The 24,050-nt window shown below is 42.3% G+C and overlaps 1 protein-coding gene across 1 annotated transcript in view; it reads left to right on the top strand.

Annotated features, from left to right (window-relative positions):
• PAK5 (p21 (RAC1) activated kinase 5) overlaps positions 1-23,228 on the top strand; it is a 352,938-nt gene extending 329,710 nt beyond the window's left edge. Inside the window, exons 7-10 of the mRNA XM_057702212.1 lie at positions 3,033-3,159; positions 16,418-16,543; positions 18,632-18,766; positions 20,923-23,228. Of these exons, the coding sequence (XP_057558195.1) occupies positions 3,033-3,159; positions 16,418-16,543; positions 18,632-18,766; positions 20,923-21,078 (544 nt within the window). The 3' untranslated portion in view covers positions 21,079-23,228. The remainder of the gene's footprint in view (positions 1-3,032; positions 3,160-16,417; positions 16,544-18,631; positions 18,767-20,922) is intronic.
• Positions 23,229-24,050: the final 822 nt, after the last annotated feature.

Consider the following 24,050-nt stretch of genomic DNA (forward strand, 5'->3'; position numbering starts at 1 on the left):
CTGCTGGTAAATAAAATACCAAAGAGTTGAGAGGAATGTCATGAAGGAGACATATTGGATATTAGCTGATGTCACTGAAATGGCATCTGACTCCAGATGAGTGGCAATAGGGGGAAAGGAAGGGAGCAAGAAATGGTTCAGAACCTCTGTAAGGGATCGAAGACGCTGCTTTTTCTCCACTAAAATGAGGCAGTGTTTCAATCATGACCCCCTATAGCTCTGAATCTGCAGTAGATCATCTAAAAACAAAAGGACATGAGGGAAAGCATGGAACGTTTATCACCAACATTCCAACTGGCAGATTCTTATTGGTATAGCCATACAACCACCATATATTATACATATGCTCATTTTAAATTACAGCAACAAGTACACTGAAGAGACCTAAGAATAAGACAAATGCGACTTAAGACGTACGTATAAAACAATTAATAAAAATATGTCCAAGGGAGGGGCTTTTTTCTAGCCTTGGGGAGCTTCAGAAAACTACACGTCTTTCTAGAGCTCTCCCTTTGTCAAGCTCTTATTTTGTATCTGTGGGATCCACTGAAGAGCTAGCCTCTCTAGAATCCATCGTGTTTTCTAATTCTCTCCATCTAGTTTCTTCAGTGAATTTCCCTGTGAAGGCAAGGTAGCTCCAGAGAGCAAGAAGCAATTGTGAGTCAAGGAACACCTTGGATAGTTAGAATCTGAAATCCTTAAGCTGATCGTTCAGAGAGTTTCCTATAGTAAATATTCAATAAGTAATTTATTGGATGATTGATTGATTGGTTGATAAAATGTTTAACCACTGGCCACTCAAAGTGTGGTCTGGGAACCAGCAGCATCAGCATTATTTAGGAGCTTGTTAGAAATGCAGCATCTCAGGCTCTACCCAGATGGCCTAAAAGAATCCATGATCTAGCCAGATGCTCAGGAGTTTCTTACACGTATTGAAGTTTTAGTCCCACCTAGCATCTTGTTAAATCATATCCTACTTATTTCAATGAAACAGTTCTAGAAGGAAAAGGAAAGTACCAAGCTCTGTCATGTTCTTTATACATTAGCTCATGTAACCTTCACACATCTCTATAAGGTGAGTGTTGATGTGCCTGTCTGTTAGAGGATGAAGCTATGACTCACAGAAGTGAAAAGTATCTTTCTCAAGATCACGTATTTAATAATTGACAGAGCCAGGGTTTGAATTTGGCGTTGACTCCAGAATTGAGGTGTCTTTATCCCCATCCGACTTCCTCCCTGCTGAAGTAGGAAAGCACCAGCCTTTTTACAGCAGGCTCTGTCCATTTCAAGTCATTGAATTGAGTCAGTATCATTTATTACAAATTCCAGGTGATCTTTCAGTTTGTGATGGGAGGCTCAGAGTCAATTTTTGTTACAGTTGATCTGTGAAGAATTTTTATGTCTGCTTCAAATAATTCAAATCTCATGGAATCCAATAAAAATGGATTTTATTTTATTAATTTTATTAAAAATGAAAATTCTTGGTCCTGAATTAATTTTAAGATGTAGTTGGACTTGTCCCTGTGTCTGGTGCTCTAAACCTCTCAGGAGTGTGCTTTGGGCAGATGTGAAAATTGTCACCTGAAAATAATCCAGCATAATGACCAGCCCAGTTACCATAAAATAAAGAACAGAGAGGTTGCAGGTTTCCACTCTGTTTCAGACACCTGCCTTCCTGTGAGACCAATTCGTTGTGGTAAGAATCCTCTTCAAAGAGAAGGTCACATTTCTTCATACTCATCTGCTTTGTACCTTTGACATTCTCCTGATTGGTTATGCCCTTGGATTTGAACCCTGGTTTTACTCAGTTGGGGTTTGTCGGCATTGATGACTGAAACTCAGATTCAAGGCCATCTCTTTACTCACCCTGCTGAGCTGAGTTACCTGGGATTATTTCTCAAGCCAGTCCTTAAGTTTGGGCTCCGCTCAGTTACCCACTATGTCTCCTGACTGTCTCTCCTGTTTGCCTGATGGTTTGTTTTAGGGGGTCTTTCACATTTGCTACCTAATTCAGGCCTCACAATATCTCTGTGAGAGGGAGGAAGTTTTATACCAAGTGGGGTCAGGCAGATGCCTTGATGGGTCATTTTGAGGGCACTGAGGGACCCCACTGTCCACATCATTCTTTCCACCTGCGTTCCTCAGCGGCTGAAAATCCATTCTTTTGAGTTACAATGGCTACCTGATGCAGTGGGAAAGTGGGAAAGCAGGGGGTCTGAACTCAGAAAGGGTGGGGTTTCAATCATGATCTGGTCGCTTTCTGAGCTACATACCCTTGGGCAAGTCACCTGACCTCAGGCTCCTCTGAAATGAGAAATCCCATCTTCCGAGGGTGCAGCCGTGAAGTGGGGGAGCATATCCAGTGCTGTGCTTGCCTTTTTCATCCCCACCATCTACTTATTAGGGTATCACCCGTTCACGCTTGGTTATTAGTAACTAACTAGGCCCAATTTCCTGCTTGACAGAGGGAGCTGGAGCAGCAGAAGCTTCCAGCTCCCCAACGAGGGAGGGGAGGGCTGGTGAGAGGCAGAGCAAGTCCTAGAGGGGATCTTAGAGATCCAAAGACCGCTTTGCCTGAGTCCAACCTTGATGAGAACCGCATCTGTGTCCATCTCCAAGATGAGGAAAAAGAGACCTCAGGAAGTTAAAGGACTTCCTCAAGGTCATCTAGCAGCCACTCCTAGAACTTTGGCTCCATTCAGTGTGTCCTCTCTGTAGGACCCTGGAGGTTTTTCAATACCTGGGGCATTGCCTATAAGAGTCCAACGTAGTGCATTTGCACTGATGACCCAAAAGCCAGCCAATGGGGGTCTCTTTCCTTTGGCTTATATTGAGCCCCTGTCATCCTCAATGTCAGCTTAGGTTCTGGGAATCAAGTCCCAAAGACTTTCTTTCCCTTCCCCATAGATTTTCCAGACATGCGCTGGTGAGCATGGACTGATGCACTAGAACACAAGGGAGCCACCTCTCTTGATCATTTCAAAGATGGTCTTAAGCCTGACCTTGCTGCTTCAATGTGATTTCCTTTCTAGAATGAATGAAGAACAAATAGCTACCGTCTGTCTGTCGGTTTTGAGGGCTCTCTCCTACCTGCACAACCAAGGAGTGATTCACAGGGACATAAAGAGTGACTCCATCTTGCTGACAAGTGATGGCCGGGTAAGATTTTCATGTTTCGTCCCTCCCTGGTTTACCTTGTCATTTCACCTGTCATGGGTATCATCTTCCTAAGGATACTTTCTCATAATTCTAATTTTCCTGAGTTGCAAATCACCCACTGCCCTTCCCAGAGGCTTTCACGAAGAAAATTACCATCCTCTGTGTCATCCTGTTAGTCAGAACTATCTGTGAACTGAATTTGACGGATAATTTTCTGCCTTAACAGTAAGCATAGGACGTAATAGAAACTATCGAAATTTCTTTTATTTTTCTGCCACATTCTTATTTTCGTTGGTGGAGAGAAAATGACTTTTCCAGGACTGTGTCCACCCTATTCATGTGACTACACATGTCTGTAGTATCTCTCAGAGTCCCCGCAGGAAACAGATGACAAATTCCAGTGCTTTGGGGAGAGTTTAATAAAGGTGTGGGCAGATGTAGTAAAGTCCAAAGGAGCTGTCATGAGGACCAGTGCAGGTCTCTAGAATGGAACACTGCTCTTATTACCCCATGCCAGAAGAAGCGAGGTGCAGAGCTAGTTACTGGAATCTGGAAATAGAGATTATTGTGTGAAGATGGTTGTCTGGCAGGAGCTCTGATCTTCAGTGGAAGCCAGACCACAGTGAACCTGCAGGATGAGAGCTGGGCCAATACATACCCCAACCTCACTCTGGTCCCTCCTTCCAATCTCCTACTGGTGCTCCCCATTGGCTGAGTCCAACTGGAAACCATCAACAGTCAGCACAGTTTGGCCTCCCAGGGCTCAGAGGAGGGAGGAGAGCAGACCTGAAAGGACAAATGGAAGATACCCACCGCACTAGGTTATCTCCAGGCCCAGATATCTGCATTTCCCATCATTGCAACCTGCTCAGGGGATTTACTTGAAACTCATCAGCCACACCAGAGAGAATACAACAGCCAAGGAGGGCGTGAGTTGACATTCCCACCAAGGCTTAGTTAGATAGAAGAGTTGAAGCATAGATTTTTCCCCCCTATTTAGGCCCTTTTAATCTCCCTGAAACTCCCACCAGATGTAAGAGCCCTGGGATAAGTGGAGCCAGCTGTCCCTTTAATGCACCTGTCTTTTACCACCCTGCATCGTCAGCCACATGGAAAACATTCAAGTCACATCAGAATTTGCCCATCAATGATCAGAGGCTAGCCGGAAGAAACTACCCAAGCACTTTGGCTTTTCTTTTTTTGTTTTAAAACAATTATTGATTTTATTGTAGAAAATTCAGCAAATTCAGAAAAGCATTAAGGGTAAAATAAAGATCACCCACAATCCCATTTCTCATAATTTCACTTGTGTATGTGTGTATTTTATATATATATATATATATATATATATATATATATATATATATATATATATATATATATATAATTTACCAATTTGGTGTATGTTTAATGAGCAGTTTTAAGCCCTGCTTTTTACATTACTCTGGCCGAATTTTTTAAAAGAGGATACGGGAGTATATATCAGTCAGGTTTTGCTACCTAACAAACCACTCAGTACTTAATGGCTTAAACCCAGAACCATTTATTTGCTCACAATTCTGAGAGTTGGCATTTGCACTGACCTCAGCTGGGACAGCTCACCTGTGCTCCACATGACATCAGCTGAGCTCACTCTTGTATTTGTGGTCAGCCTGGGGTTGACAGCCTCACTCATTTGCTGGAGGTTCACTGGCTCTCAGCAGAGCCAGTGGAGGTAACTAGCCTGTGTGTCACTCACCTCCCAGCAGACTATCCCAGGCTTACTCACGTGATGCCTGTGGCAAGTTTTCCAAGAGCAGCAGGAGAGGCAAGCGCCAACGCACAAGCACTTTTGAACCCTCTGCTTATATCTTGTTTGCTAATGTCCCCTTGGCCAAAGTCAGTCATTGGGTCAAGCCTGGATGCAGTGGGTGGAGAAATAGACACCACTGCCTCTTAATGGGAGAAGATGCAAAGTTGCAGCCAAAGGGATGTGGGTACAGGGAGGGGAAGACTGTGGCCATTTTGCAGAATCTCCCATACAGCAGGGAGCTATAGGAAAAGGGCTAGAACCCTCCCCTTGCCTGACTCAGAAAAACACCAGGGCAGATCTTCCCTGGTGGTGCAGTGGTTAAGAATCCACCTGCCAATGCAGGGCACACGGGTTCGAGCCCTGGTCTGGGACGCTCCCACATGCCATGGAGCAACTAAGCCCGTGTGCCACAACTACTGAGCCTGCGCTCTAGAGCCCTCGGGCCACAACTACTGAGCCCATGCACTGCAACTACTGAAGCCCACATGCCTAGAGCTTGTGCTCTGCAACAAAAGAAGCCACCACACTGAGAAGCCTGTGCACCGCAACAAAGAATAGCCCCCACTCGCCACAACTAGAGAAAGCCTGGGTGCAGCAATGAAGACCCGATGCAGCCAAAACTAAGTAAATAAATAAAATTAAAAAAAAAAAAAAAAGAAGAAAGAAAGAAAAAGAAAAACACCAGGGCAAGGTCCCATGACCTTAGAACACAATTTGCAGAGAATTGAACTGGTCCACAAATTGGCGCTGGGGACTGGAGCTTATAGGAAAGAAAAATCAGGACAGTTTCTGCCAGGCTTTCTTTTCTTGTTTCTAGAGATTGAGGGTGTAGGCTTCCCTGCTGTGATACCTGTCAGATGTCAAAAATCAGACGTGAAATGAAGACAATTCATTGTTGAATCAGCTTACTTAAAGATCTCCCCTCCCCACAATATATGAAAGGCTGTTAGACCATTCAATGTCATTCTCGAGGGCAGAATCCCCGTTTCAAATATTTCTTGAGTTTCTATGCACCCAGCAGAGCTCACAGAGACCGGCACCATCAGTGCTTTCAGTCTGATGGGTTCCTTCACTCACTCATTCAATAAGTATTAGCTGAGCGTCATTCTGTGCAAGGGCGGTGCTAGGTCCCAAGGATGAATAAAGCAAAAGCACTCATTTCATTCCTTTTATGTGGATAATAGGGGTGTGATAATAAATAGGTAAACCTACAAATAAAATCACTACCAGACAGGCAGGGTGGTACATTCTAAGTTTTCTATAATTAATTAGATTAATTTAAGTAGAGTAAGGAGGATGGAGAGTGGAGGGTTTGTAGAGACTGGTCAGAGAAGGCCCCTTGGCAGTGGGGTGGTGACAGCAGAGACGGGTGAGGGATGGGGCCTGTGGCCTTCAGTGATGAGAGTGACCCTGGAAGAGGGGACACAGCGTGTGTTGGAGGCTGGCTCTCAGCCACACTGGCCAAGGTGAGCTCATCCACATTTCAAAACAAGGCGCCGTGTTGACTCCAGTTTCTATAGAGAACGAAAATGTTTTTCCTTAAAAAGGAGAGCAGAGATGGAGTGTGACTACTCCAAGAAAAGACTGAGAATACAATTTATACTAATCTATTAGAGCTTTTATAGCATTATATAGTGCAGAAGACATATTCATTTATTGTCATAATAACAAATCACCTTAGGTCTTAAGTCAAAGTCATTTCAGCACTCTCACATGGCTCTGAGAGTGGGCTGGGCTCAGCTAGCCAGTGCTGCCCTGACTTACACGATGCATCTAGAAGTCTTCCTCAGGCACATGTCAGGCACGTGGTGCTGACCCGTGGCTGGACGCTCAGCTGGAACTGTCTGCCCCAGAACACCTACCATGTGGCGTCCCCACATGGCCTTCCTCACAGCGTGGAGGCTGGATTGCATGAGTGAGAATCCCAAGAAAACAGGGTGGAAGTACGGCATCTTTAGGACCTAGCGTCAAGGTCACATAGTGTCACTACCACCATGATCACAACCCTTCCAGATTCAGGGGGAAGGAACATGAAACCCTCCTGAGTGGTAGGAGAATCAAATCCCATGATAAGAAGATCTCATGGGCTGGACAGTATTATGGTTGGCATTTTTGGAAATATTGTCTGTCACACAAGGTGTTCTGGGTTCTCTTTCTGTTGGGAGATGTTCAACATCATCTGCCCTTAGAGAAATGCAAATTAAAACTATGAGAGATCATTACGCACCTGTACGAATAACTAAAATGAAAAACAGTGATGACACCACCCATTCACGCACTGCTGGTGCGAATGTAAAATGTGGAGCCACTCTTAAAAAATGGGTAGGCAGCTCCTTTCAAAATTAAAAGTGGACTTACCATCTGACAAGCAGTCTCACTCTTAGGCATAGATTCCAGAGAAATGGAAACTTATTTCCACACATAAACTTGTACACAAATGTGTATAGCAGTTTTAATCATCATAGCCCCAAACTAGAAAATACCTAAATGTCCTTCAGAGCATGAAGGGTTAAATAAACTGTGGTGTATTTATACCAGGGACTATTACCCAGAAAAAAAAAAAAAACAAAAAAGGAATGAACAAGTGACACATGCAAGAACTTGGAAGAACCTCAAGGGAATTATGCTGAGTGAAAAAAGAAGTCAACCTCAAAAGGATACACACTGCATAATTCCATTTATGTAACATTTGTGACATAACATAATTATAGAGATGTACAGCATATTAGTGGTTGCCAGGAGGTAGGGATTGGAACTGTGTGGCTATAAAGGGGTAGCCTTTATGGTGATGGTACAGTTGGGTATCTTGATTCGTGATGGTGGTTGTGCAAGACTACAATGTGCTACAATTGCAGAGTACACACACATATACATGCACACACATTACATACACAAATGAGTTCATGTATAATTGACAAAATCTGAGTGATGTCTATGGACTGTACCAACATCAATTTCTTGGTGTTGATATTGTGCTATAGTGCAGTGGTCCCCAGCCTTTTTAGGCACCAGTGACCGGCTTCATGGAAGACAGTTTTTCAGCAGGTGGGAGGTGGGGGTGGGGGGATGGTTCAGGCGGTAATGTGAGTGATGGGGAGCAGCAGATGAAGCTTCACCCCCTTGCCCACCGCTCACCTCCTGCTGTGCAGCCCAGTTCCTAACAGGCCAAGGACCATTACCAGTCTGAGACCGGGGGATTGGGGACCCCTGCTCTGGTGTATAAGATGATAGCACACAGGGAGGACGGGATGCACATTTCTTTGGAACCTCCTATGAACCTATATGTATTTCAAAATAAAAGATTTTTTTTTTAAGTGAATTGCTCAGGTTTAAAAGGATAAATCCTTTCTGGCCTCTTCAAAGACTACAAGGGATATTATTTGCTATCAACTGAAAAGAAATCATTCACCCTTTGTCCATGATAGAAATAATATCAATTTGTGTTAAGCAGGGCTGTTTATGGACTGGTGTTTGGGGTTTGAAAGGGAAAATAAATAACATGTCACAGAGTGGTTGCAAGAATTACATGAAGTAATTAGTATAAAACCATAAGAGGTAAACCAGGTACAAGGTAGTTCCTCAGAGTAAATGCAGTCCCCCCACCCTTGCAATTAAGGATTGAGTAAATTCATCCATGGTTTTTTTTTTGGCTTGGGGCTTGCATTTAAAAGATGATACTTAGGGGCCACTAGGCGGTGAGTGACTTTTATTGAATTCATCGGCTGAAATGGAATTCAAACCCATGACCTCTTAAGCCCAATGCATCTATTAAAAAGAAGCATTTACAAGTAATCTTTATGGTTTTTCTTTTTACTATAAATTGGTTGCCACACTTTGAGAATTAGGAGATTTCACAAAAAAATTCAGATTCCTGTCTCCCTTGAAAAAAAATCAGTGTCTGACAAAACTGTGCCTGACTTAACACATGGCAGTAACGGAGGTGGTGTGATGAGGGTGAAGAGCACTGTGGTGCAAGCGTTGCTGGTGCCCCACCCTTATCTTCCCATTTCAGTGCTCACGAACTCCACCTCCCAGTGCCACCACCTGCATCTCTTTCACCTGGGGACTTTCTCTGGCCACTGTAGTCTGCTCTTCCAGCACAAAGCAGGCTAGAAATTCCAGGAAATCAACAATCATGCTTCCCAGGAGCAGCCCTGAAAAAGTGATGGGAGTTGGTGTGTAAATACCCCAGCTCTCTTGCCCTTGGATGGAATAGCTCTGAGGCCCATGTTCTACACAGTCTCCCAGACAGTCCTCAGCAGGATTAAGCTCTAGTTCCCATGGTGGTAACTTGCTTGCTGATTAACCATTGATTGACTGCCTTCCCTTCCCTGTTACACTTCCTCATTTCACTGCTAGTGTTTCCTGTATCTCCCCCAATAAATGACTTATGCTGAATCCTTATCTTAGCACTTGCTTCTGGGGGAGGGGGTCCAAACTAACATAGCACCTGGAGATAATAAATATGTCTGTGCCCTTTCTCCTGCAGGATTTGAAGTTAGGGTTAAAGGATAAAAAAGGGGCCATAGACGGGCAACCAGAGCCTATGAGTGTTCCAAACCTTCTCTGTGGGCCCCTGACAATCAGCTGGAAGTTAGTGTCTCTTTACCAGGGACATGTGCCCCTAGTTTTCCATTGTCTCCACTGGCTCATTTAATTCATTGGTATTATTGGGTTGGCCAAAAAGTTCATTCAGGTTTTTCCATAAGATGTTACAGGAAAACTTGAATGGATTGTTTTGGCCAACACAATATTTTCCTGGCTCCTTTAGTCATTTGAATTTTGTTGTCTCTAAAACTGCTAAAATTTTACAATTAGAAGAAGACCTGAAGGTTATTCCCAAAAGTTCTTCTTAAATTGAGACTTGGGCATATTAAATAGCTTGCTAAAATTCATTCCTTTCCAATAGTCTTTGAGATACACCCAAACTCTCCCTCCATAGATGTTACTTTTTCTAATTCAGGGAACACAGCATGAAAAGTCAGGAGACCCCAGGGTTGAGTTCACCACTAATACTGTTGTACAGTCTTGGGCAAGTTCCTACCACTCTCTGTGCTATGTCAAATGGCAGAGGGGCTGCTCGAGGCCTCTAGGCTATTCCAGCTCAGCTGCTATGATGCCTTCTCTCTCTTCTTGGGTTTGGCTGCTGAAGAAGAGGGGCTTCAGCTGGAGGCACCATCATCAGTCTGGCCCCTTCTACTACTTCTCTCAGTTCCTTTGTCTCTGGGTCATTGCTCTTCTTAAAACAGAACTTCTCAAACTTTAGTGAACATTAGAACCCCTGGAGACCTTGGCAAAAAAAAAAAAACACAGATTCTTGGGCCTCTGTCTCAGATATTCTGATTTAGTCATGCTGGGTGCATCTCTGGGTGCAAGCTGGGTGCATCTCTGACAAGCTCCCAGGGGGATGCTGATGCCACACACTTGAGTACCATTGCCTTATACAATGCACCCAGGAACCAGGCGTAAAAGCATGCATCTTTCTGCCTTAGCAAAAGCCTGGAGCAGATGCAAGAACTCTTTAGAGCATATGCAACATACAAATCAAGGGTTTTACATTCTATTTTAAACTTGTAGCTATTTTGTGGGTTGACTCTCTTTTGTACCCCCTTTGCATGTTTTCATGGGGCCCCTGATTGCTAGTCAGGATGCTTTTGAGATGGATAGGATGTCAGGTTTAAGTAGAAGCTTTGTCTGAGCTCTGAGCTCTAGTTTCTTGTCTGGCCCCTGTGGAAATGGCTACATCTCTTCTTAGGGAGCAAGCAAAGTGCTTGCTTCAGTTCTCTTAGCCTAACTGTGTTAGTGAGACAAAGGTGTTTTCCTAAGTACTCATGTTGTACAATCCTATCTAAATGAAGGCTCAGCTTCAAGTCTGTGTGATTTGCTTTTGAGGACTGCCTACAATACTTTATTATACTCATTGCTTGAGTTCTCATTATCTACTTGCAGATTTATTTGGATGAATGTTGTATGCAATTATGTTCTTTTAGAAAATTGTCTCTTTAATGTACTTGGATGAGTACAAAAAATCATGCAAAAGCACTTATACTCCTACAACAGAAGAATGGGCCTGGCTTCGAAGTGTTGAGTTTCAGTTTCTCAACTTACATTTTGTCAGGGAGGTAATTATTAGTCTGTTGGGACTGGTATCTTATTTTTAATGTCTGGAAAAAGAAAACCACCCTAGAGATATTGAAATTAAAATGGCCAATACCAAAATGCTGATTTGTTCACCTCCTTAGTCAGGTTTCTTAAATTTACAGGCAAACAAAATATATTGGCAAAATTGTTCCTCCTTTACTATCTGTGTATTAGGGTCGCAAATGTACTCACACTCGAGTTTTGGAAATAAACACACACACACACACACACACACACACACACAATTATATAGTTTTTCTGTTTCTTAAAACTAATCTCCACTTCTTCACAAAGCCCTACTGACTAGGATTTTTTTTAAGCTCTGTTTTAATTCAGTCTATTAAATCTAGTCTGTGTAAATAATTTGAACATTGTCTATCAGAGTTCAGCCACATTATTGTAAGGTCAAACTGATACCTATAAAACCTCAATCTTGCAGATTTGTCCACCACCTACTCCTTCATTCCACCTCCCACCCCCATCTTTCTCAGGATGGAGACAAATGTGGGTTATGGGACCTCTGGGTGAAGGAGATAAGATCCATCTTCTTGTTCCTCGCTGGTCCCTGTCTTGGTGTAGCAGCCTCTTCTGCTCTCTGGACTAGTGACCAGTGAGCATTAACAGCTCTCATCAGCTGCTGGGCTTTTCAAGAAGACATTTCTGAAGTATTTCACTCTGACCTCTTTCCTCAAGTCTTGAAAGCTATCCTTGAGATTTCCTCTCATGTCAACCATAGGCTTGTGCCGGGCTCTTCCCCATTCCTTCACTGAGATTTGGAGGAGCTTCTGGACCCTTGCACACCACACAAAGGCCATGGAAGCCAGTAACATTGCCTCAAGTTCATTTCCACCCGCGGTGCTGTGCCGTCTCTTCATGGTGGCCATATTGGTCATAGCCAAGGCTGATGTACAACAGGTATTCACCACTGTATCTATACCTGTTGTTAAGATGTTGCAATATTCTCATGCTTGTTGGTTATTTGCCACTCTTTCCGGTCATTGCAGTATTATGCTTCATGACCCCAGCCCTTCACCAGGGCTTGCTTCATTAAAGATGGTAATACCCCCAGGATAACTGTAGGACAATGCGCAACTTTATGTCTAGATTCTGATTGGTCTAGATGAATCTGGTTATTAAATATTTTTAATATTACCTCTTGAACACAGATGTATGTGGCTTCTCCTCTCCCTTGTTTGTGTGTGGATATATGCTACTCCAATATTTCTGAAGCCCACCACCATCTGCTTGGGCTGGTAGGAAGTGATGTATAATAAAGAGTTGGGGCCTGACATAAGTCACTGTTCTATGTCCTCTTCTGCAAGTAATCCTAGGTTAAAAGGGATAGACGGTAGGATTTTCACTTCTTGGAATTGTAGGCTCCTTTTACAATAAAGCAACAGGGATTATGGACCAGCCGTATGGCCACTGGACTCTCATCTTTATACCACATGGAAATTCTTTGATCTGAAGCATCTGAGTTTGATTCTTGATATGCCTAAGCAGTTGAGAGAAATCATCTCTCTGCTAAACCAGCTTTCTCTAGCATTGCATCCGGAAAAATCCAAATTGATGGAGTCCCACTCCAAACCACACCCCACTAGTTTTGGCCTAATTAGAAAGAAGATCATGAACAAGGAAATGGAAAAAGAAAAAAACACATTAATAATTTCCAAAACATTGCGTCCATTTCATCTGTGTTCCAGCTTTGATTCTAGAAACAGTTGTCTTCAGTATGTCACTGTTAGTTTCAGAAAGAGCACCGATGTGTCTTTTATCACATGATCTGCTGTCATAATTGTGTGTATTAATATCAAATATAATCAATCTAGTAGCATGAGTTCTTTGAGTATCTACTGTTTTCTCAGCTCTTAAAAAACACAGTAAGGCTTCACAATTAAAAGGCAGAGCTGTTGCCCCTGAGCAATGTCATTTCTAGTTGGAGTGACAAAATCAGCATCAGAAAAGAGTTCAAGATTAAATTAGTGCTAAATTCTTTTGAATTTGGAGAAGGGAGAGATCAATATAGGCTCCTGAGAAAAATCCTGGAGGAAGTGAGAAGTGATCAGGGCCTTGAGGTATGCCTAAGAATTGAATATGCTTTCCCACAAAGATTAGGAAAAAGACAAACATGTCCCCCTCTCACCACTCCTTTTCAAGATCATACTGGAAGTACTAGCTAATGCAATAAAACAAGAAAAGGAATAAAAGGCATACTGATTGGGAAAGAAGAAATAAAACTATCTTTAATCACAGATGTCATGATCACCTATGTAGAAATCTGAAAGAATCAAGAAAAACTAGAACTAATAAGTGATTATAACAAGATTGCAGGATATATAGTTAATATACAGAAGTCAAACACTTTTCTATATGCCAGCAATAAAGAAGTGGAATTTTATTGGTACAGCCACTATGGAAAACAGTATGGAGATTCCTTAAAAAACTAAAAATAGACCTACCGTATAACCCAGCAATCCCACTTCTGAGCATATACCCTGAGAAAACCGTAATCCAAAAAGAAACATGTACCACAGTGTTCATTGCAGCACTATTTACAATAGCCAGGACATGGAAGCAACCTAAATGCCCATCAACAGGTGAATGGATAAAGAAGATGTGGCATATATATACAATGGAATATTACTCAGCCATAAAAAGGAATGAAATTGAGCTATTTATAGTGAGGTGGATGGACCTAGAGTCTATTATACAGAGCAAAGTGAGCCAGAAAGAGAAAAACAAATACCGTGTGTTAACTCTTGTATATGGAATCTAAAAAAATGGTACTGGTGAACCCAGTGACAGGGCGAGAATAAAGATGCAGATGCAGAGAACGGACTGAGGACAATGGGGCGGTGGGGGAACAAAGGGAAAGCTGGGATGAAGTGAGAGAGTAGCATTGACATATATACACTAGCAAATGTAAAATAGCTAGTGGGAAGCTGTTGCATAACACAGGGAGATCAACTCGATGATGGGTGATGATTTAGAGGGGTGAGATAGGGAGGGTAGGAGGGAATCGTGGGAGGGAGGGGATACGGGGACATGTATAAATACAGCTGATTCACTTTGTTGTACAGCAAAAAGTGGCACAAGAGTGTAAAGCGATTATATTCCAATAAAGAGCTTAAAAAAAAGTGGAATTTGAAATTAAAAACACAACGCAATTTACATTAGCACGCTCTAAAGCAAAACACTTAGGGATAAATCAAACAAAATGTGTACTAGGTCTATATGAGGAAAACTATAAAACTCTGATGAATAAAATAAAAAGAAAACTAAGTGGAGAGATATTCCATTGGCTAGAAGGGACTCAGTATTGTTAAGATGTTATTTCCTCCCAACTTGATCTGCAGATTCAGTGCAATCTCAGTCAGAATCTCAGCAAGTTATGTTGTAGATCTTGACAAATTGATTCTAAAGTTTATATGGAGAGGCAGAAGACCAGCACAGTAGCCAAGTATTGAGGAAGAAGAACAAAGTGCAAGACCGACACTGCTTTAGGACTTATCAAGACAGTGTGGTATTGGCAAAAGCGTAGACAAATGACCAGTGGAATAGGATAGAGAGCCCAGAAATAGACCCACATAGATAGAGTCAACTGATCTTTGACAAGGGAGTAAAGGCAATACAATGGAGCAAAAGTGGTCTTTTCAACAAATGGTACTGGAAGAACTGGACATCCACATGACAAAAAAAATGAACCTAGACACAGACCTCACACACTTCACAAAAATTAACTCCATGTGGAAGCATATGCTGGATGGATGTATATGTTTAGAATGAAGGAGAGAAATCTGCGTTAAGCATGGGAGGAAAAAGAGTATCTGGCAAGAGCACATAAAAAGAGAAGAGGTGAGAGCTGGGACCCAAACTCCAGGTAGCCCCAGTGCTTAAGGTGTGGGCAGCAGAGATAGAGCCAAAAAAAGAGGTTGAAAAAAGTTCAGAGAGGTATCAAGAGAATCAAGGGAGAATTTGTGCCTTAGAGACTATACCTTTGATCTATGGAAATTTTAAATTCAAATGGCCATTCTGAACCATTGTCAACTAATGCCTGAATCGTTTTTGTTTGTTTTTAATGTATTCTCTTATCACCAATAATCCTAAGTGGCAGTCCTTTTCCATGAGGCTACCTGCAGTTCAGACCAGATCACCATGAACAGGAGTCACGCATCCCAGAAATAAACTGAATCCTGGTCACTTGAAGTATATATACTGACAGGGTGCCTAAGGGTGCAGTATGTTCTTAGGAGTATTCTTAAAAGCTCTCGGGCAAGAAATTTAAGGGTGCTTTTCTTTTTGATGACCTGTAAGATAAATAACATGTATGTACGTACATTGGGTAATTAAAAAGACCACCTTGAACCCCGGTAACTAATTGTTAACACCCAGTCTCTATGCCCATATTTCTACTTGCATTGATGTTCACATTGGCAACTTCAGTTGAACTGAGCGAAGGAGGAAAACCAAAAGAAAAGGGGAGCCAGTACTGAATGGGATATCTCAGCATCCTTTATAAGTGGGGTCTTACAATAATTCGGACATAAAAATGAGGATGGATATATGAATCATCTCATGCTACTTAGAAATCTAAATATGTTCAATGCAAAAACCCTAAACTGCAGCAGTCAAAAAGCAGTTTACCTAACACTGCTTGACCTGTTACGTTAAGTGAAAGTAGTAGGTTTGAATTTTAATGAACTTGTTTTGAGTGTATTGTAAATTTTCGGGTTTCCTAATTTTATAAAAGATATCAGCAGCAGGAGTTAAACATTTGCAAGTCAATCCTGGTGGAGCCATAAGAGGTTTTGTCATTAAAATGGATTGTGTCTTTCCAATAAAAGGGTCTGATAGCCCCTACTCTGGTATTTCCAAGGCCTATTAATGATGAGACAGCTTTGTTTTGAATTTGAAACTCTTTCTGTATTTCTACATCTCGAGGCCGTTATTTTTTAAAATTTATTTTATTGAAGCATAGTTGATTTACAATGTTGTGTTAGTTTCTGGTGTACAGCAAAGTGATTCAGTTATACATATATATAAGAATTTGCATCTGCTAATCCCAAACTCCCAATCCATCCCTCTCCCACCCCCACTTCCCCTTGGCAACCACAAGTCTATTCTCTATGTCTGTGAGTCTGTTACTGTTTCGGAAATAAGTTCATTTGCCTCATATTTTAGATTCCACATGTAAGCGATATTATATGATGTCTGTCTTTTTCTTTCTTCACTTAGTATGATAATCTCTGGGTCCATCCATGTTGCTGCAAATGTCGAAGCCAGTATTTTTAAATTGTTAGTTTGTTGCATTCCTTTCCTTTTCAGATAAAGTTGTCTGACTTTGGTTTCTGTGCTCAAGTTTCCAAAGAGGTGCCAAAAAGGAAATCACTGGTTGGCACGCCCTACTGGATGGCACCTGAGGTGATTTCCAGGCTGCCGTATGGGACAGAGGTAAGGGGGTGGCAGTCATTGTTGGGGAGTGGCAGGGCCTGGTCAGCCTCCGGGGTACAGGGGCTCTGAGACCGTTGACCACAGGAGATCAGGATGATGACTTTTAACTCCACTTATGAACCCCATTCTCCAGACTCGTCACAAAGTAGGTTGTGGCAGCAGGGAGACCGGGCACACTGGGCATGTTGCCACGACGTTGAGCCAGGAGTGTACTGAGGGCCCCAGAGGACAGTAGGGGAGAGTCACTCAAACTCTCATCTCACCCTCAGGGCCTGGCGCACACAAAGCAAGGCAATGCAACCTGAAAAGTGGCCGGAGACACACAGATGAGCAGGTGTGATGGTTCAAAGGATGGAGGGTCAGAGAAAGCTCCACAAGATTGTGGTTAATATTTGGATGAGGAATAATGTTTTCCTCTAGGAAAAATTATATGTGAATATTGTGACATATTTTCAAATATGGCACAATTCTTGTTTCCTCTGGAAAGGAAACAATCACTCATAATATATTTTTTTGGTTTTGGGGGTTTTTTAATCAAAAAAATTTTTTTGATCTTTTTTATTGAATGAAGGATTATTTAAATTCTACAGTGCTTTACAATTTTCAAAAGTTTCACACACATGATTTCATATAATCCCACAATAATCTTCCCTTTTTTAAAATCCTCTGCCCTTCCTCCCTTCCCTCTCCCCACTGGTAACCACTAGTTTGTTCTCTATATCTGTGAGTCCGCTTCTTTTTTGTTTTATTCACTAGTTTGTTGTAGTTTTTAGATTCCACCGCTGTGATGTCATACAGTATTTGTCTTTCTGTGTCTGACTTAGTTCACTTAGCATAATGCCCTCCAAGTCCATCCATGTTGTTACAAATAACAAAATTTCATTCTTTTTTTTATGATTGAGTAGTATTCTGTTGTATATATACCACATCTTCTTTATTCATCTGTTGATGGACACTTGGGTTGCTTCCATACCTGCTCATAATCTATTAAGAGGCAAGGTTTGGATACATAAAATGAGGGGCCAGAAGTGGAGGAGGGCCTTCTAGGGAGGGAATAGTGTGAGGAGAAACTCTGAGACACACACACAAGACTACACATGCGCACACACACGGGCGAGGAGCTCATTTTGCCTGGGCATACAGTGTTTCCATACATTATGGTGCAGAAAGGGATTCTAAGAGAAGAGAAGTCTGGAGGAGGCGGCACAGACCAGAGAGCGCAGGATGTGGCAGAAGTTAAGGCGGACTCCGCTCTCTTTCCCTGGTTTGCTTGCCCTTGGATGAATACTCCACTTGTTTATCTCACTGTGGTCCCAAGAGCATCAATTCTCAGTGAAGGTCACTGCGCGGGTGAGAGCAGGAGTGCGACTAACTGATAAGAGGTATAATGAGGCTGGAAGCGGGAGGCGACAGTGCCTGGGAATTTATAGCGCGGCTCTGGTCTCTCATTGTCCTGACTTCCCATTCTTCACCCAGAAGGGATCGCTTGTCATCTCTCCCTTTCCTTTCCGCCAGTTCCTGAACATGGTTTTACAGAGTGGGGTTTTGTGCACGCTGCTTCAAAGCGATAACACACAAAGGAAAGAACCCCAAGACAGGGGCAAAGAACTACTTTTAAAAATCAAATTAATAAAAGAATCAGCATATATTGTGTTGTGCAATGTAGCTCTTCGGAGTTTGTTATGAATATGCCAGAAACTTTTCTTATTTTCTTATGGTTTGGATGCAACTTTCTTCACTGTTCATAACATAAAACTGGATGGTTTTCTCATCTGCCCTTATAGAGCATGAACCACCCAAGTTAGCAACATTTTTTAAAAAGGTCTAAACTTCAGAGTGTTAAGATATTCACATGTACTCTAAGTGTCAGCATCTTCACTGAAGGTGTCTTTAAAAAGCAGATGGAGGCCATTAGCAAACACTTGGCCACTCAACAATTCAGCCTATGAATCTGAATTGTAGATTTTGAGAGGTTGCAAATCCCATATTAGTTTATGAATGAGTATGAACCTGTCGGGTTCCCTGGACACACCCAACCTTTCAGAAGGTTCCCTTTGCCTGAGATGATCCATGGGTTGTGCCCAACAGGTGGACATCTGGTCCCTCGGGATCATGGTGATGGAGATGATTGACGGCGAGCCCCCCTACTTCAACGAGCCTCCCCTCCAGGCCATGCGGCGGATCCGGGACAGTTTACCTCCAAGAGTGAAGGACCTGCACAAGGTGAGAAGCAGCTTCCATTGCTGAAGTTGGACATTGTTCTTCAATTTTTCCTTCTCTCTGTAGTTTCAAAGATGGGCATATCCCATTCGGGAGTGGATCCTGGTTTATGGGCATGGAACTTGCTTTCAGATCTCAGCTCTTCTTGTTCCCTCATTTGGGTGAGTGAGGCCATCCCTCCCTCTCTGAAGTTTATCAGTAAAATGGGGTACACCCGCTCCTCTCTCATGGGGTTGGCTCTACTCTGCACTCCCTCATTGAGAATCTATCGCGTGCTGGGGACTGTTCTAATGGCCGGGACACAGCAGCTCAAAATCCTACATTTCCTGACTCTCATAGGGGTTGCATTCTAGGTGGGGAGGCAGATAATAAACTACCAACAAATGGATGGACAAAATAATGTCAGAGAGTGGTACCTGCTATGAAGCGAATAAAAGACTGGTGTGTTGGAAGGGGCCAGAGAGGGATTAGAAGCTACTTCTGGCTGAGGGGTGAAGGAAGCCCTTTCAAGGGACTGGAGCCTGATTGGAAAGAAGGAGCATGTCGTGCAAAGATCTGGGAGGAAAACGTCCTAGGCAGAGGGAGGAGCAGTGCGAAGACCCTCAGCCAGGGCGAAGGGAAAGGGTGAGCTGTGTCAGAGGGCAGGCAGGGGCTAGACCACGCAGGGCAGTGAGCAACACAGTTAAGGGACCAGGTAGGCTCTGCCCTGTTTTCCAGATTGTCAAGGAGGGCCAAGCTCAGAAAAAATGATGCTAAGTCAAAGAACCACCACTGTGGGAGCCACCAGTGGGGCAGGGCTTGCTGAGAGGGACCGCTTCCACAAATCAGCTCTGTAAACGCTGACCCTCCCATCCCCCTCCTGACAACAAGAGTGGGGGTGAGGCTGCCTTTATGGGGAGAATAGTTTGTAATTGTAGCATCTCCTCTTCCTTCATCCCTAGACCTTAGGGAAGACCCCCAGTATCATCACTCACATAGGTTGTGTGGATCTGCCAAAGAAATGGGAGATGGCTTGACGTGAACAGGACATTGAGTCTTTTACTGCATTGGACTGAGTTTAAATACTAAAATGTGGCTAAAATAGTATGGTATCAAATAGTCCCACACTCAGTACCAATGAGGGTGATGTTCTTCAAAGTCACAGACAAGAGCAGTCTTCATCCTAATGGTCAAAAGCTGCGAACCATCCAAGATTGCTCCCCAAAGGGATAAATGACATGGGATAATTCTGCAGTGGATACTACACAGCAATGAAAAGGAGACAATTTTTGCCACACACATCAGGGATGCATCTCACAGACAATGTTGAGTGAAACAGTCAGACAGAGAAATGTTGATAGCATATGACTCCATCTCTATAAAGGCCAAAAGCAGGTAAAGTTAATTTATGCTATTGGAAGTCAGGATAGTGGTAACACTTTGCAGGCAGATGGGTATTGACCGGAAGGGGGCCCCAGGTAGGCTCCTGGAGGTAGAGATGTTCTACATTTTGGTAAGGGTGGGGAATATACGAGGGTGAGTCAAAAATTATCCGTGCTCTGGCTGTAGAATTTACAGACGTTTTAATATAACGGGAGTGTGGATAATTTTTGACTCACCTTTGTATATAGGTGTAAATGTGTTTTTAAAAACTACTGTAAAACGTATACTTTTATGCCCTTGAATGTATGTAAGCTATACCTCAAAAAGTAACTTACAAGAAATTAAAGGAAAAATGCTATCTGTTGTCAGATACCCTTACAGAAGTTTATTTCTCTTCAAGAAAGGGATTCCACAAAGCCTAGATAGTTGCAGTGGTTAGCAAAATGAAACTCATTCCATGTTTATACCACTGTTCATCAAATATGTGTGACTAGGTGCTTCAGAATAGATGCTACAGTCACTGTCATTACCATCGTTATTTTATTTAGTAAATATTCTTTGTCATACCGTCATTTACTCCGATTATTTCAGGCTTGAAGAAGGTAAGGAAAACAGCATATGTTAAGAAAGGCAATACCTGCTTTTGCTTCCATAACCTCTTCCTTCTCAAGCTGACTTTCTGCAACTTGATGTTGTTGGTAGAATGACTTTCCTGGGAATTCACTGGGAAACCATTTTACAGGAACTGGGCTGGGTCTCTGTGTTAGTCCTCAAGATGGTATCTTGCGTTTTCACAGGTTTCTTCAGTGCTCCGGGGATTCCTAGACCTGATGTTGGTGAGGGAACCCTCTCAAAGAGCCACAGCCCAGGAACTCCTCGGACATCCCTTCTTGAAATTGGCAGGTCCGCCATCTTGCATTGTTCCCCTCATGAGACAATACAGGCATCACTGAGCAGAGGATTCATAGAGGTAACAAAGCTAGATGAGGACATGAGAATAATTCAGGAGAACACAAGGAAACCAGAGAACATGCAACAGGCCTGTGTATTCCAGACCAGCTGATGGATGGGACTGTGTGATGACTAGCAGGGTTCAGCAGACCAGGGCATCTTCTTGTGTCTTAAACAGGCATCTCTCCACTGACAGCTGGCATGGTCATTTGGAACACGGCTTTATTAAGTCATTATTATATTTTTCAGCCTTTCATCCATCAAATCAGAAGGACTCAGTACAAACTCCATTATGATATATCCTAGCCACGTGCAGGGTAACGCATAGGATTTTCTATATTGAAAGAGTACTTTTCTGGCAAAAAAAAAAAAAGAAAGGAAAACAAAAAGCACTTTTTTCTTAATGGTAGCAGTGTAATGTATTTTGCAATGAATTTGTAATTTTTCTGTATGATAGTTTTGATAATTTATAGTACTTTGATGTCACGTAGCCATTGTATCAGTTGAAGTAATACCTGTTTACTAGCAAGAGTTTGAACAAAGTCTTTCCTACTTTTTTATCCCTTTCAGAGAACCAACGATTCTTTAGGAACTTTGAATACTGAATGACTCTCAATCACCGTCAGCTTTAGTAGAATATCTTTCTTATCTTAACAAGTGTCTTATGTGATGGAAGAAGACTTAAGAGTGATGGTGATGGGGTGCACATTTCATTTATCCAATCAAAAATAATAAAATTGGAGCCACGGGATACCACCAAAAGAACTCCTTGGGTGAAAGCTAAATATTTTGAAAAATCACATTTTCCTTCAAGCCTCTTTGTAGCAAACCATCTTTTGCGTGGCAGGATGGTTCCCCTAGTACCCTCTCTCAGATGGGTACCATGTCCCCTTGTGGCCAAATTTCACCTCCAAGGCACACTTTTAGTGCTAGGATCACTAAATGGGGGGCTGTGAGCTCCCCGTCCTACTCCTCTGCCATCTTGATCTGACACCCCAGTGTTCGGATCATTCGGACTCCGTGCTCCAAATTGAATGTGTCAAGAAGGCTGTGAGCATCCCAGTCTCACAAAGGGAAAAGAGAGAGACCAGGGCAAGATGTTTGATTTTGTTTGTCACTGTTAAACTCTGTATGCTAGCACACCAAACTCTTGTCTGTACCTTAACCTTCGCACCACAGTATTCATCGCTATTGTTTGTGTATCGTCCGGGAAGTCTGGACTCTAGAGGGTGAATTAGGAAGAGGGGAGTTTCCAGGGTGTGACCTGAGTTCCATCGTGACCATGTTATGTGTTTTTGACATAGGAGCGTTGTGCTGCTGACTAGATCTCCCTGAATGTTGATAAACATGAATGGCTACTACAATACATTTTGTGTTGCTTGTTGGATGAATTTGCATGTTAACTGTAGGCCAATATAGATTTGCCTTTACAACTCTGGAAAAGCTACATAGTCATGATTAGTTTCTATTAATTCTGCATCAAACGAAAGCCATTTGTTACCTAACTGGAAAACCAGAGGCTTTTCTTAATGACTTCACATACTGTAACAAATATGAATTTAAAATTGTGAAAATGCTCTGGTTGCTCTAAGCCTAATTAAGAATGTTTGTAGTTAATAGGTTGCTAATTATTTATTATAGTTAAAGAGGAAAAAAGGCATAAAATGACCTTCTACTGATTAAATTTTCAGTTTTTCCTAAACTGGAAATGCCTCATCATAAATAGGGTCTATAATTTTGTTTCATAAAATACATCACACTCAATGTTTTATGTAAAATATTAAAATATTAATATAAGTATGTAAGAATGAAAGTAATCTAAGTCCAGAATATGGCAGTCATGGAATACACTGTATTCATTTAACCAGGACTATGGGAAGTAGAAAGGAAAGAAAAAGAAAATCTTTTTTTAATCAGAGCAAATATTAAAAAACCATTGCAGAAAATAGCAGATTTTGGATTCCAAACATTTTCAACAGTGTAATGGAAATTTTTCTGTAATTTTCTTATTACCGGGTCTTTTTTAAAGTCTTCATTGAGTTTACCAAAAGTTACTGTAGCTTAAAAGGTTTTGTGAGCACTAACTATTGGCAGAAACTGCACTTGCAAATAAAAGTAAATGTTTGCCTTCTTCCCATCATGTTATTGGAAACTCTCGTGATTTCCTGAATTTGTTTCTTGAGTAACAAGAGTGATGTCTTTATGATCTTGGGGAATTCACATGAGTTGCTATAAAAGTATGTGTAATATCATGTTGACATGAACCAAAGATAAATATTTCCATTCCCAGAGGTTACAAGCAGTGTAAGACTGTGATGCAGGTCCTGCTATTGAAAAAACAAAATTAAATTCTGGAAGGCCAAATTCAAGGAAAGCCAGATTCACGGCCAGAGACTCCTACTCGACTTCCCTGTTCCAAAGGCACTAAACTGATCTGAATGCTTTTACCCACGAAAGATATAAAACATAGATTGTTCTAGATTAGAGAAGCTCTCTGGTAGACTGGAAGAGAATGTTGGGCCCCTCCTCCTCTTGGTGACAAGGGAGATGTTAACATTTATCCCACGAAGTTGAGAGGGATACTGGTATATAAAGAGTTCTTTTCTCATCTGGAAATTTCAGAAAGTGAAAACCCTCAGGAAATAGCCTGAGATAGCAGGATGAGACCTCTCGATGGTAGTATATTGTGTGCCAGGGAAGAGAAAGATGGAGGCAACCTTCCCCAGGCAGGTCCCCGAAGCCACTGGAGGGCACAGAAGAAGACACCAGGTTCCTCTGGCTACAATGGTACCTAGAGAGGGAGCAGGGAACACAGCAACCACTGAACTAAGCCATGGGATGATGTCCAACTTGGGGAGTCCATTGAGGGATGCACCGTGGGGAAAAGCAAAGGGAAACATGGCTGCTTTTCTACAGTGGGCAGGGGTCGGGGAGGAGTTGAAGCTCACTCTAAAAACCACGTGTATTATCTACA

The sequence above is a fragment of the Hippopotamus amphibius genome, chromosome 12 (assembly GCF_030028045.1).
Source record: "Hippopotamus amphibius kiboko isolate mHipAmp2 chromosome 12, mHipAmp2.hap2, whole genome shotgun sequence".
In the NCBI taxonomy this organism is placed as follows: domain Eukaryota; kingdom Metazoa; phylum Chordata; class Mammalia; order Artiodactyla; family Hippopotamidae; genus Hippopotamus; species Hippopotamus amphibius.